General features: G+C 45.7%; 2 protein-coding genes across 4 annotated transcripts in view; one reads left to right on the top strand and one right to left on the bottom strand.

The window, feature by feature from the left end:
• The first annotated feature begins 1,963 nt into the window (after nucleotides 1-1,963).
• Nucleotides 1,964-7,688, top strand: LOC118081206 (zinc finger protein 883). 3 transcript variants are annotated; one of them, XM_035107519.2, is made up of 4 exons: nucleotides 1,964-2,066; nucleotides 2,450-2,921; nucleotides 3,172-3,286; nucleotides 3,617-7,688. In XM_035107519.2, exons 2-4 carry the CDS (start codon nucleotides 2,475-2,477, stop codon nucleotides 4,987-4,989), a joined length of 1,935 nt encoding a protein of 644 aa, XP_034963410.2. In that variant the 5' UTR covers nucleotides 1,964-2,066; nucleotides 2,450-2,474; the 3' UTR covers nucleotides 4,990-7,688. The 3 variants fall into 3 exon arrangements, with proteins under 3 accessions (XP_034963410.2, XP_034963411.2, XP_034963413.2); XM_035107520.2 differs by having other exon boundaries at nucleotides 1,970-2,066; nucleotides 2,455-2,921; XM_035107522.2 differs by lacking the exon at nucleotides 1,964-2,066 and having other exon boundaries at nucleotides 3,620-7,688.
• Nucleotides 7,689-7,693: 5 nt separating this feature from the next.
• Nucleotides 7,694-13,576, bottom strand: part of LOC118081151 (oocyte zinc finger protein XlCOF6-like) — a 35,207-nt gene continuing 29,324 nt past the window's right edge. The window contains exon 4 of the mRNA XM_060270171.1: nucleotides 7,694-10,516. Within this exon, the coding sequence (XP_060126154.1) occupies nucleotides 9,629-10,516 (888 nt within the window). The 3' untranslated portion in view covers nucleotides 7,694-9,628. The remainder of the gene's footprint in view (nucleotides 10,517-13,576) is intronic.

The following is a 13,576-nucleotide window of genomic DNA, read 5'->3' on the forward strand; positions in this document are numbered from 1 at the left end:
GTCAACAGTATCTGACTTTTAGAAGACATCTGAAGGTGGTCCTGTTTAGGGAAGTTTTTAATGTTTGGTGTTTTATCGTGTTTTTAATAATTCTGTTGGGAGCTGCCCAGAGTAGCTGGGGAAACCCAGCCAGATGGGTGGGGTATAAATTATTATTATTATTATTATTATTATTATTATTATTATTATTATTATTATTAACAGGCAGGCAGGCAGGCAGGGATCTCCAACGTGTTGGCCCTGCCACACTAAAGGATAAATTTCTTACAGCTGCAGAATGCGTATGTGTGGCACCTGTTAACATTGCCAGTTCTGCAGATTCAATTGTCTGAGCCAGCACATATGCAGTGCGGCGATCCTGAAGGTATGATGATTATGATAATAAATAAGTAAATACAATATGTGATTAACACAGCACCTATTCCTCCTTCACAACCAGTATCAATGGTCCTTCCTAGCTGATCTGACGCCCTTGGTGAGAGAAGAAGAAGAGGGGGAAGCCCTGATCTCCACTGAGCCTGAGGGCACTTGCTAAGCCTGAGAAGCGTCTCATCTCTCACCCTCTGCTCGCTCTCCCAACAGATCCCCTTCTGCTAGATTCCGCTCAATCCACTTCCCCTCCCCTCCTCCTTCCTTGAACTCACCTGCTTCAGGCAGGCTTTGCATTGCTCGCCCTTGGCAGCAGCTCCCTAATCGCTCCAAGGATAAGAAATCCAAAGGGTTGTTTTCAATTAAAAAGAAAGGAGGAGGGGAAAGTGGCTTTGCTTTCCTCAATTCTCCCCCAATTTGTCACACACACCCGGCCACTCTAGGCATCCGCGTTCAGTGCCCTTTAACTCTTCAGTGCCTCGCAGCAAATGCTGGAGTTCATTGGTGCGCCCCCCGCCCCCAGATCATTAATGTTGGAAAGTCCGTTTCCATTCGGGAACTCGCAATTTTGCAAAAAAAGGGGAATGAGCGCCATCTGCCTGATTAGGTGTTTCCTGTCCAGTAAAAGGACCACATTGCAATCCCAACCTGTGGTTGTCTACTCAGTCGTTAAGTCTCATTAAGTTAAATGGGATTTACTCCTAGGCAAATGTATGCCCATTGAAGCCCCTCTGCAGACACCCACAAATTGGTATTGTCTCTTCTGAGATCCCCGGCTGTGCAATAATGGTTCCTTGTTTTGTTCAGTTTTATTTTCAAAGTAACCCCTAAGAACACCCAGCCTCCCGGGTTACGTGCAAACTTAAACCCAGTACTGAACTCGCTGGTTGGTATCTTATCATCACGCTCCAAATTACAGCCTTAAAAAGAGTGCGAAAGCTTTACAGAAGGAGCATGTGTATCCCTGGTTCACAGACGGCTTGTTCGCACGTTATACTGAACACTGGTGCACACTGTCTCTGCATATGGTTCTCGTGCGAAAGAGTGAACCCTTGTTGACCTGCATATCACAGTTGCTGCATACACAGGTGCCCAGGCTGCCGACTTGTGAAACGCTACACGTTAGCAACTGTACGCGTGTCCAATAATTGTGTACAGAGAGGTATACTGCACAGATTGTGCACTCATAGAATGTAACATGTGAACACAAGTACACTGGTTGTGCATCACTTGAATGAATTATGCAACATGTGGACACACGACACACATTCTGCTATGTATTTTGTAAGTTGGTATTTGCTAGGATTTGTGATGCTGTACAAAACTGCAAATTAAATAAATAAACACTAGCAACACGCCTACAGATACAGAAATAGGGAGAGATGGAGGCTAAGGGAGAGGATACATTTATTATGAATCAAAAGGGGTTAGTCTAAAACTTCTGCTCCCCACCACCCCTTAATAAAAGGTGTACAATGCCTGCTATAATCTTTGTGTCGAAGGGAAGAGTTAAACTGACAACTCTCCCGTTCCTAGATAGGCAAGGGGTGGGTGCGTCTTGGAGGGGCATTGACTTCCTGTTCCTGCCCATCCCCATAGCTTTGGTGCAATTAATAGCTCGGGGGGGGGGGTATTTTGCCTTAGGAGACTTTGGCTCCAGGGATCTGAATCCCGAGCACTGGAAACAGCAGCGAGAGGTAAGTTGAGTGGGGGATGAAGCGGAAAGGCAAAGATCAGCTAGGAGGCGAAAGAGGGAGAGAAACGTCAGCAGAGAAGGGTCCGGATTGCAATTGGCCGGTCAGGGTTGCAAACGGAGAAGACATGCAAAGTACACAGATCTTGGGGGTTGTTTGAACCGGGAAAGGAGCAGGGGCCAGGGCTAAGAGATGCAAAAACACTGCAGAGAAAACAAGGTTTCTCTAACCAAGTGTCAGCCTTAAACTTATGGGGTGGGGAACCTGTGGCTCTCTAGATGTAGGATGAGGACAGCAACTCAGAGCACCTGCCTCGCAGGCAGAAGTTTCCGAGTTCAGTCCCCACCAGAGCACCTGCATTTCTTAATGCAAACACTCTGTTCTAGTCCAGGAGCTTCAGTGAGAATAAAAATGGATGTGCATGAACCACCAGGACCTCGACCAGGCGAGCGATTGGATGCAGGAGGAGGCAAAGCCCACATCCCCCAAATGGGAGCCACCAGGGAGTTTCTGACGGGGGCTGCTCCACAGCCTGTTAAGCAAGAACCGAATGAGCAGGGCTGGGAAGGCCAGTGGCCGGGATTCATGGAGACCGTGCCAGTCCCTCAGTCCCAGAGGAAAACTCTACAGCTGCTTGAGCCCACCTCAGGAGAGGGCGCTGAGGGATTCCAGGTCTCCTTTGAAGGAGCTGGCGGCAGCCTGGAGCACAGAGGAGGGGACGTGTCTAGCACCCTGCTAGGCCTCAGCAGAGAGAACCTGGATTCTTCAGTGAAAGTGAAGGAAGAGATTCTGGAGGAGGACACTGTCAGCAGCTACTTCAAGGAATTCACTGGCCAAAGAGCCAAGGAGGCCCCAGAGGTAAATTAGCCCACTCTGGGAAGCGTTGCAACCAGGATTTATTCAACCGTCCCCTTCTGCCCATCTATATTGTGCAATAAATCTCTTTCTGCCCACTCCATTTTATAGGGACGTGGCGCAACCACACGAAAGTTGTCCTGCATGGTTCTTCCCTTAGTGCTGGGTGGAGTGGTGATGGCGAGAAATCAGAATTATTGCCATTGATCCAGACTTTCTAATTTGTATCTCCCCACGTCCCTTTCTATTTCAGATGCCACCAGGATCTGTTGAAGATGTGGCAGCTGATTACCCCAAGTTAATCTCAAATGCTGTGAAGGGCCAAATTCCTCTGGAAGTCAAGGAGGAGGAAGAGGCCAGCTTGCTGGGTAAGGATTTGAATCCGAAAGTTAGTATTATTTGGAAACTTCTAAATGCTTCTGATAGGTTTTACTCCCTCTCTTTCAACACTATGACTCAGGGACATTCAACAAACCTGAACGTTTGGAAGATTCAGGACACATTTGTAAGGCTTGTATTTCTGCACACCTTTGGGCTATCCCTGAGCCTGTTGATGTGTGGATGGTAGTTTTTGGCTACATCACTTGAAGGAAAAACTCAGTCTTAGAGTGGAGGATTGGGTAATTCACTTTATTCCTTTGAGAAAACTTTTTCTATCTCCAGTACAGGGTTTAACTCATTAATTCTGTTTCTTCCAGTAGGCCAAGAGTGGGGGAGCATAAAGGAGGCTTTTCCACTTAAGCAAATTGACACCAGTGGAATATCGTTGGAAAGAGCTAAAGGGGTGTTTTTCCTGGGTGGTGAGCTGGACGAGATGCCTGCAGTTCAAGAATCCAAGCAGGAATACCGTCAGTGGACAATGTCAGAATACAGGTTACTTTGTGAGGAAGGTAACAGTGAATCATGCAAAGGAAGTTTCCAAGATAAATTCTTAAGCCATGAGGCAATACAGATGGACTCAGAGTGTGGAAAGAACTTCTGTCAGGACGCTGATCTAACTAAGAATCAGAAAATGCTGTACACGTGCACATTCTGCGGGAAAATTGCTAACAGGAGAGCAGACCTCCTTGTTCACGAGAGAACCCACACTGGAGAAAAACCATACGAGTGCTCCGAGTGCGGGAAAAGCTTCAATACCACGTCTTACCTCACAAAACACAAAAGAATACACACAGGAGAGAAACCATATAAATGTTCAGAGTGCGGGCAAAGCTTCTGTCAGAAAGGGAATCTGTTTTCACATGTCAGAATCCACACGGGGGAGAAACCATATAAGTGTGGGGAATGCGGACAAAGCTTCAGTCAAAGGAAAATCCTTGGTAAACACCAGAGGATCCACACAGGCGAGAAACCGTATAAGTGTTTAGAATGTGGGCAAAGCTTCAGTCAGGCATCACATCTCCTTACACACAGAAGGACCCACACAGGAGAAAAACCTCATAAATGCTCAGACTGTGGGAAAAGCTTTAATCAGAAAGGAGACCTTGTTATCCACAAGAGAAAGCACACTGGGCAAAAGCCGTATGAATGCTCTGAGTGTGGGAAAAGCTTTAGCACAGGCTATCAATTCATAAACCATAAACGGTTACATACAGGGGAGAAACCCTATACTTGCTCAGAATGTGGACAGAGCTTTAATTGGAAGTCAAACCTTATTACACACAGGAGAATCCATACTGGTGAGAAGCCATATGTATGCTCCATCTGTAGGAAAGGTTTCAGCGATAAATCCTCCCTCACTAAACACCTGAGAACCCATACAGGGGAGAAACCCTACAAATGCTCTGATTGTGGGCAAAGTTTCAATTTGAAATCAAACCTTATCACGCACCAGAGAACCCATACTGGAGAGAAACCGTATTCGTGCCCCGAGTGTGGGAGAAGCTTAAGTCACAGATCCTCCCTTACAAAGCACATGAGGACCCACACAGGAGAAAAGCCTTATGAGTGTTATGAATGCGGGAAAAGCTTTATTTCTAGCTCTGACTGTAAGAAACACGAAAGGGTACACACACGAGAGAAACCATACAAACGCGGGAGGAAATGTCCACTATTCCCTCTGTTTCCGTAACAGAAAATCTACATGTGAACCTTTAGGATGTCTGTGAAGAAGAGTTTGGAGTGAAAGCTTCATAAATTTAGACTGTGTGAATAGTTTATGCTGGAGATCAATGGCTACTAGGTAAAAAAAAAAAGTGAAACTATACAGGTTTTTTTTACCCTAGGCAACATTCCATTCATTGCAAATGGAAAGCAGACCTCATAGATATATTCTTGAAATACCTTGATAGAAATTAAGTCACTGCTAGATTCCGCCATGGTTTAGTTGCTGAAATTCATTGGAGGCAGATGGAGCACCAACCTCACTCTCCAACAGCCAGAAGATTATCCCAAACTCAGTAGGGAGGATAGGGACAAAACCAGAATTAGGTGTCTCCACCTATCATGGGCTCTGCCTCCACCTACTGTTGGCCTCCTTGCCTTCCAGCTACCAGTCACAGTGAGCAGCAGTCTCCACATATGGGTGCTGAACTAATGTTCCAACGTTTTATCTTGCGCTAGAGAAATCTGATGGACTCTGGGCCCGAGCATCCAAAAGGTTGGTGTTGGCCCCTTAGAAGTTCCAAATATTTATTCAACTATTTTGGAGGACTGGTGCCTACAAACGAGAGAAGCAAAATAGCTGCTGCTAAAAAAAACAACACCTGGAAATATTGTGTGCAGCTAGTAAAATTTGTATCGTATTGGGTTGGTTTTGATATTTGGTTTTTTTGTTGGTTTCTCTGTCTCTTTAAAGGTTTTCAATATACCTGTTCTATGTGGTTTTCTTTTCAGTCATTGTTAGCCTCTGTCTGGAGTTGGATGACTAGAAGTTTTGAGTGTGTCAATTCATACACACTTCAGACTCCCATGATGCTAAATGTAGTTGATGCACATGCAACAGCTGAAAGAGTTGTGTGCAAAGCGTTTTCTCATTAAATTCTAGTCTAGATCTTCCCCCCAATCCTGTTCAATATATACAAATCTCAGGGGAATTCAGCACCAAATTCTTGCGCCAAAAAACCACAAGTCCTGACACCTTAAAACACGGACAGGGAACCTCAGGGGCTGAATGTGGCCCTGCATACCTCTCTCTAGCCCTGGGAGCTCTCTCCAGGCCTCCAGAGAGTGTTTTTGCCTGGCTGGAATTTGTCCTTGAACTCTGACCATGCCTCTTGCTTCCCTGGATGGAAGACTCAAAGAGCGGTATAAGTGTATAAAAGTAATATTTGCATTTGGTGGTCTGCCCATTTTCACCTCTGGCTTCACTCATCCCTGGCCCACAGAAGTTTGCCCAGAAAGGAAAATGGCTCTCAAACCCAAAAAGGTTTCTGCCACCTCTGCCTTACAGAGCAACAAATCTATTGTGGACAAAATTTACCTATAGCCATGTTGCTCTGCTGTTTGAGGAGGACCTCCAACAGAAAAAAGAAAAAGGATGACAGCTATATTAGCACTCAGAACTAATGTGTCAGAAGTTTGCAGGCCAATCCTGTACGATTCTACTGAACATAGAAATAAGCCCCATTCAGTTCAGTTGGTCTTACTCCAAGGAAAATGTAGATTTCGGCCTTAAGAGGCAGTGTGCTTCAGGTACGAGTTGCTAAGAAGTCGCAACGGGAACATGCTATAGTGCCTTGCTCAGGGGCTTCCCAGAGTTACCTGCCTGGCCACAAGATGTTGCAATATAAGGGTCTTTGAGATGATCCAGAATGGTTTTCTCACACCACAGAATAGTGAGGGAAAGTATGAGATTTCTTGAATTCTTGTTTTCGGTTGATGCTACGATTCCAAAGCAGAGGTCTAGGACCACCTGCATTAAAAGCCCCTGTGCTGCCCCTGAACTACTAGCTCTTCCTGGGGCTGTGAGAATGGGAGAGGAACAATACATTTGCTCTTCTGCTCTCAAACCTTTTCTGGTTTTTTTAAAAATATATAAATAAAATAGAATAACAATGTGTGCACATAGGTATAAAAATACCTGTTCATGTGCTCAGAATGGAAAAGGGGTGTAGGACAGCAGGGATGAAATGACTGAAAGGACAGAAAACAGCCCAACCCCCAAACATTTGTCAAGCTTTGTGGCCTGTTGTGAGCAATAAATGCATGAGCTGTTGCAATTTTCCAAATGGAATGTGCAGCAGCCGAACACATCAATCACAGAGGCATCCATAAAAACTGGATCTGAATGACTCACATGATGTTAAAGTACTGTCTGCAATCACCTTTGGGCTTTCTAGTGATAAAGCGGGGTATCAAATCCAAACTACTCTTCTTCTTTTTCTTTTTCTTTTTCTTTTTCTTCTTCTTCTTGTAGGGCTGTCTCTCCCTGTCCCCTCCTCCCTATCCCAGACAACACCTCCATTGAAGGAGAGTCCTTCACCTCCTGAGGGACTCTGTTCCACTGTCAAATGTCTAATGGCAGTGGCATTTCTATACAGGAGCCACTCACTTTCCAGCTTCATAAAGTGCCGCATGTTGATTAATTTGAAAAACTCAAATAAATTTACAAAAAAGAAAAGAAAAAGAATTCAGTGTTGTGTACACGTAAGAGGTGGGGTCGAAGCCCTGAACACCAAACCATGGATTTTACCCCCGTTTTGCTGTTTTATAAAAACAACAACAGCAAAAACAATTTCACATAAGCCTCTTTGCTCAACTTATCCCCATTTAATTCCCCACCAAAACAACAGGACTATAATAATAAACAAAACAGAAACAGCTTTACAAAATCAACGAAGTTTATTTAAACAGACAGAAAGAGGGGAAAAACACAGACAAGCCTCATGTAATTATTATTGTTGTTGTTATTATTTAAATCAAGATAATTCTAAGCCATAGGTTAGGAATACTACACTATGTCCTCAGTAGATGATCACCTCACTTAACTATTAGTGAATTATTTAAATGCTAGAGTTGTTTCCCTAACCCAGGGAATAAAGAGGTCCCACGGAGGGGCAATCATGTGTCATCTTCAACAGCCTTTGCTGTTTGTATGCCCTAATAACATTAGCTAGTAGTTGTGTAGAGCCAGTTCAGTTAGGAACATTAGAAATGACCTTGTACCAAGCCAGACCAACTGGTCCATGTTGCTCAGAATAGTCTGCACTGACTGGTAGCGGTTCTCCAGGGTTTCAAACAGTGGTCTCTCCCAGTCCTTCATGGGGGTGTGGGAATCTTCTGCATGCAAACTAAGCTACAACGCCCCCCCCCATCATCTGCACTGACTGGCAGCAGCTCTCCATAGTTTCAGGCACAGAGCCTTTCCCGACCCTACCTAGAAAGGGCTCTGTTCACAAGTGAGGGGGAACAGGGGGCACATGGAATTGCAGAATTGGATCTCAAAGGCCTTCTAGTGCAACTGCCTGCAATGCAAAGCATCCATGACAGATGGCCACCAACACCTGCTAAACAACCTGTGACAGTGATGCTCATAGGTCAGGAGAGGCCCTGTCTGCACCATCTTCATGCCTCCCCCCCCCCGCTTTTCCATGCGGGAAATGTGAAGCCAACTTATACTGACCGGGTCAGGCCATTGGTTCCATTGTCCCAGAATTGCAGCGCTCTCAAATATTTTTTAAATGGGAGATCCCAGGAACCCAATGCAGGACCTTTTCAAAAGGCACCATAGCTCAGTTGTAGGGCACAATTTGCCCACGTAAGGCTCATCTCCAGCAGGTGATGTGGAAGGCCCACTCTCTACCCAAAAGCTTGGAGAGCCCATGCCTGTCAGAATGCATAACACCAGGCTAGGTGAATAAGGCTACTTCTTACACCCTCGTGTTCTGCCTGTGAGATCTGGGAGCGGCCAGGCGAAAGTTCTGAAGGCCAGGCAGTGAAAACTGAAGGTTCACGTTTGGCCTGAGGTTCCCCACCCCGGCCTAGAGTCTAAGCGATGAGAGAGGTCAGTAATTTTCTTTATTTGCTTTAACCATTAAAGCAAATAAAGAGATCCCCAGTATGAATTCTTCCAGCGTACATTTAAAGCACCATCGTCAATCCCTGGTGTTTCAGCTCAAAATCTGACCCTGCAAAATTTGCAGTCAGTCTATGCCTTTTCTAGCAGGGAAGGTCAGAGGTAGAGCAACTGCTTTGCATGCAGGTTCCAGGATCAATACCTGACATCTCCAGGCAGGGCCAGGAAGGTGCCTGAATCCCTGCAGAGCCACTGCTGGTTGGTGTGAAAAATGGGTGCTTCAAGGATGGGTGTTAATATTACAGCTTCAGAGCCATCGCAAATGGGTCACTGACAACAGTTTGGTCTTTTTTAAAGTTCCTGAAAAGGGTAAATCTGGATTAATGGGGGGGGGGCTGAGGATATGGGCTGGCATAAGGTGAGGAGCACTTATCCCACCGTAAACACCTATCTGGAAGCACCCAATTCTGAGCTAGAAATAGGAAGTTACCTTATACAAAGTAAGACCACTGGTTCATTTAGCTCAGTGACTGTCAGTGGTTCTCAAGGGTTTCAGACAAGAAGACAGTCAGAGCCCTACCTGGCAACACCGGGGATTGAACCAAGGACCGCCTGCGAGCAAGGCAGGTGCTCTACCATAGAGCAACAGCCCTTCCTAAGCTAGACAGGCCCGTGGTCTCTGACTTGATATAAGGCAGCTTCCTATGAGCCTGTGATAAGAGCTGGCATCAACCTTTGTCTGCAATGCAAGCACTCAGGAGGTGGTCTCTCTCGAGTGGATTCTCTTGTGTCGTCTAAGGGATGCCTTGTGGCCGAAGCTCTGCCCACAATCCGAGCACTCGTAGGGCTTCTCCCCTGTGTGAACCCTCCTGTGATTGACAAGGTTAGAGTTCGTGCTGAACTTCTGCCCACAATCCATGCACTGGTAGGGCTTCTCTCCCGTGTGCACCCTCTTGTGATTGACAAGGTTGGAGCTCGTGCTGAAGCTTTTCCCACACTCGGCGCACTCAAAGGGTTTCTCTCCCGTGTGCGTTCTCTCGTGGATGAGAAGTTTGGAGCGGCTGATGAAGCTCTTCCTGCAGTAGCTGCACTTGTGGGTTTCTTCCCCAGCTTGGGTTTTCTTCCCCGTGTGCAGCCTTTCGTGTTTCCGGAGGTAAGAGCTCGAGATGAAGCTTTTCCCACACTCCGCGCACTCGTACGGCTTCTCCCCGGTGTGGGTTCGCCCGTGTATAATGAGGTCTGCTTTCTGGTTGAAGCTCTTGCCGCACTCCAGGCACTCGTACGGCTTCTCTCCCGTGTGCGTCCGGATGTGGATGACGAGCTGGGGCCTGTGGACAAAGCTCTGCCCACACTCGGAGCACTTATATGGCTTCTCTCCCGTGTGCACCCTTTTGTGAGTGATGAGGTTGGAGCTGGAGGTGAAGCTTTTCCCACACATCGGACACTCGTAAGGCTTCTCTCCCGTGTGGGTTCTCTCATGTACAATAAGGGAGGCCTTGTCGCTGAAGCTCCGCCCGCAGTCCGAGCATCTGTATGGCTTCTCGCCAGTGTGGACCCTCGTGTGTTTCATAAGGTTGCAGTTTGTGCTGAAGCACTTGCCGCACTCTGAGCACTTGTACGGCTTCTCCCCGGTGTGGGTCCTCTCGTGGATAATCATGTGCGCGCTGTTGTTGGAGATCTTCCCGCAGTAGGTGCATGTGTATAGCTTTTGCATCTTCTGATTCCGAGGAAAATCAAAGCTCCGGCGCAAAACGGTGCCCCAGTCAGGGCCTGTCCTTTTCCTCTTCGCCTTCTGGCTTCCCCCGGGGAAGGTGCTTCCTCTGTTGCTCTCATCACAAATAAAAGCTTGGACCTCTGCTGAGTTCTCTCGGTGGCTTTCTTGCCTCTGTTGATCGCCAGGCATCTCTTCCAACCCACAAACCTGGAAAATTTTCCTGTTGAGTCTTGCCAAGGACACTCCGCTGATGCCCACTTGTGGGTGCCTTTCAAAGGGGAAGGATTCCCCCCCATTCTCATATGCTTGGTCGCTGCCTGCCGAAACAAAGAGAGAATCAAGAACTCACCTCTACCCCACATTGGAGGAAAAACCCTCTAAAACCCATAAAGCTGCACATTGGATCAATTATCAAAGCTATTTTATACTGCCACACTCATTTAGGAACACAGGAAGCTTCCTTATAATGAGTCAGAATATTTGTGGGGAAAACAGAAGCTTTTTTTTACTAGGAATTTTGGGTCCAGAAATACCAAAGGAGTGGAAGAGACTGTAGTGTTTATGTTCACTACGACAGCTGCGCAAATGCTACTTGCTCAAAGATGGAAGGAAGATAAACTATCTACAAAAGAAGAATGGCTGACAAAGATGATGGACTATGCTGAAATGGCTAAAATGACTGGGAAGATCAGAGATCAAAAAGAGAACAAATTTAATAAAGAATAAAGAATAGGGGAAATGTACAAGTTACTTAAAAGAACATTGTAAACAGTTATCCGGCTCGGGGACATTCTCAGCCTCAGTTGGAGATGCTTGGAATTGGGAACCTTCTGCAAGTGCTCTACAACTAAGCTATGTCCCTTCCTTGTTTCCTTTCTGTAACTAAGCCTAACTACATGTGATTTAATTTAATGCTTCTCCTTCCTCTTTCTCCATGCAAGCATGTAACACATATTTACATAAACTGTGCTTATGAATTTGTTGATGGCAGTAAAGTTTATGGAGAAGAAAACTTACCCCGCCCATCTGGCTGAGTCTCCCCAGCCACTCCAGGCAGCTCCCAATTGAATATTAAAACAATACAGCATTAAATATTAAAAGCTTCCCTAAACAGGGCTGCCTTCAGATGTCTTTTAAAATTAGGATAGCTGCTTATTTCCTTGACATCTGATGGAAGGGCGTTCCACAGGGTGGGTGCTGCTACCAAGAAGGCCCTCTGTCTGGTTCCCTGTAACCTCACTTCTCGCAATGAGGGAACCGCCAGAAGGCCCTCGGCCCTGGATCTCAGTGTCCGGGCTGAACGGTGGAGGTGGAGAGGCTCCTTCAGGTATACAGGACCAAGGCCGACTCACTGGCATATTGAATTTTATATGTATTGTATTGTATTTCACAGTGTGGTTTTAACTTTGTTCTGCTGCTTTGTTTGCCATCCTGGCCTCTCGCAAGAGGGATGGCAGGGTCAAAGAAACAATAATAGCAATTTCAATATGCTAATTCCTTGACCTCACCAGGTAGGGCTGCCAGAAAGCCTGAAGGGTTGGTAACCAGTCAGCATACATTAGACAATATTGAGCTCAATTGACTTTGATAAAAGACAGCTTCCTGTGTTGCTGCTACTACTAATAATAACACTATATTCTTCTTGAAAGAAATTTAATTAAAAAAAAATGCATTAAATAAAATACATCAATTTTAAAAAGGAACGTGTCAAAGGTCATCTAAGGCCTTTCAATTGCCAACTGAAGCTAGAAAAACTCTCCCTTTTCTAGATGATGCTCAGCCTGTCCTAGTCAACCAGAACAGCCACTTGCTCTAAAATGGAATGAGAGATCTAAAGGGTAGAGACCTGGGTGCCACTCAAGGCTTTCCTCCCAATGCAAACGGCAGCTGCAGGAGTGCTGACAACAACCCACCCCTTGAAAAATGTTATTTGCATTAACAAAAAGACATGCGTGGTAAATAAATGCAAAGAGGCATTTCATATCACATCTGGGTGTGAGAAAAGGAGGGTGAAAGTTGGGCTTTCCTCCCACCACAGCATTCTCCCAACTTGATGCCTTCAGGTAATGCTGGGGGCTGATGGGAGTTGCAGTTCAAAATCCCTCAAAGACGCTAGATTGGGAAGTGGCTTTTTCAGAGCTTTCACTGTCAAAAGCAGCCTGATAATTTCACCACAGAAATTGCAAAACGACCAAAGATCCAGACCCCTATCCCTTACCCAGAAAGCTGGCCTCCTCTTCGCTCTCCTCCTCAGCCTCTGCAGAGAGATGGGTGTCTGCTGTGTCCAAGAGATCTTGTTCGGACTTTGGAGAATTAGCAATATCTTCTGCAGGCCAAGACACCTGGAACAGAAATGGGGGTGCAAATCCAGATTTATTTATTTTAAATGTGTATACCGCAGATCCCAGGATAAAATTATAATATATATTAAAAACAAAAAATACATAATCAAAACAAAAACAACCCAATAACCCCCACAAGGCAGATTAGCGGAGACGCTGCTGTATTTCGAAAAACAGCATCTGAATAGCACTTTAGACCACAATCCTATACACACCTACCAGGAAGTGAGTCCCACTGATCTCGTATGAATAAATGGCTTATTCCTTTCCTAGTTTAATAAGCCAAGATACAAACACGGGCATCATCTCAACAAACATTACAACTATCTTACACTGCAGATGGGAGCGTTGAAGCCACAAGAAAAATCTAGATTATTATTTTTTCCTCACTGGGGAGCAAACAGCATTATGGCCGGGATGGGGGAGCAATTTAGATCAGGAAAACAGTGGTGATAGGAAGGAAACCTCCTTCGCAACAGCTGCTATGTTGATAAAAACCAAAGTTCCCTGAACATGCTTTGATGCCTCCTGATGTTTGCTCTAATAAGCCTTTTTTAAAGGATTAGAGAGAAATGCAGTGAGGAGGATGGGTCTGTCAATGAATCTTTGTTACTATTGCTCAGGGATGCCCAAACGTTTTCCAAAG

The sequence above is a fragment of the Zootoca vivipara genome, chromosome 2 (genome assembly GCF_963506605.1).
Source record: "Zootoca vivipara chromosome 2, rZooViv1.1, whole genome shotgun sequence".
Lineage (NCBI taxonomy): Eukaryota > Metazoa > Chordata > Lepidosauria > Squamata > Lacertidae > Zootoca > Zootoca vivipara.

Coding starts and splice junctions, on each gene's coding strand:
- LOC118081206 (XM_035107519.2), top strand. CDS start 2,475: ATGGATGTGCATGAACCACCAGGACCTCGACCAGGCGAGCGATTGGAT. Junction 2,922..3,171: donor GAGCCAAGGAGGCCCCAGAG/GTAAATTAGCCC, acceptor TTTCTATTTCAG/ATGCCACCAGGATCTGTTGA. Junction 3,287..3,616: donor GGAAGAGGCCAGCTTGCTGG/GTAAGGATTTGA, acceptor TGTTTCTTCCAG/TAGGCCAAGAGTGGGGGAGC.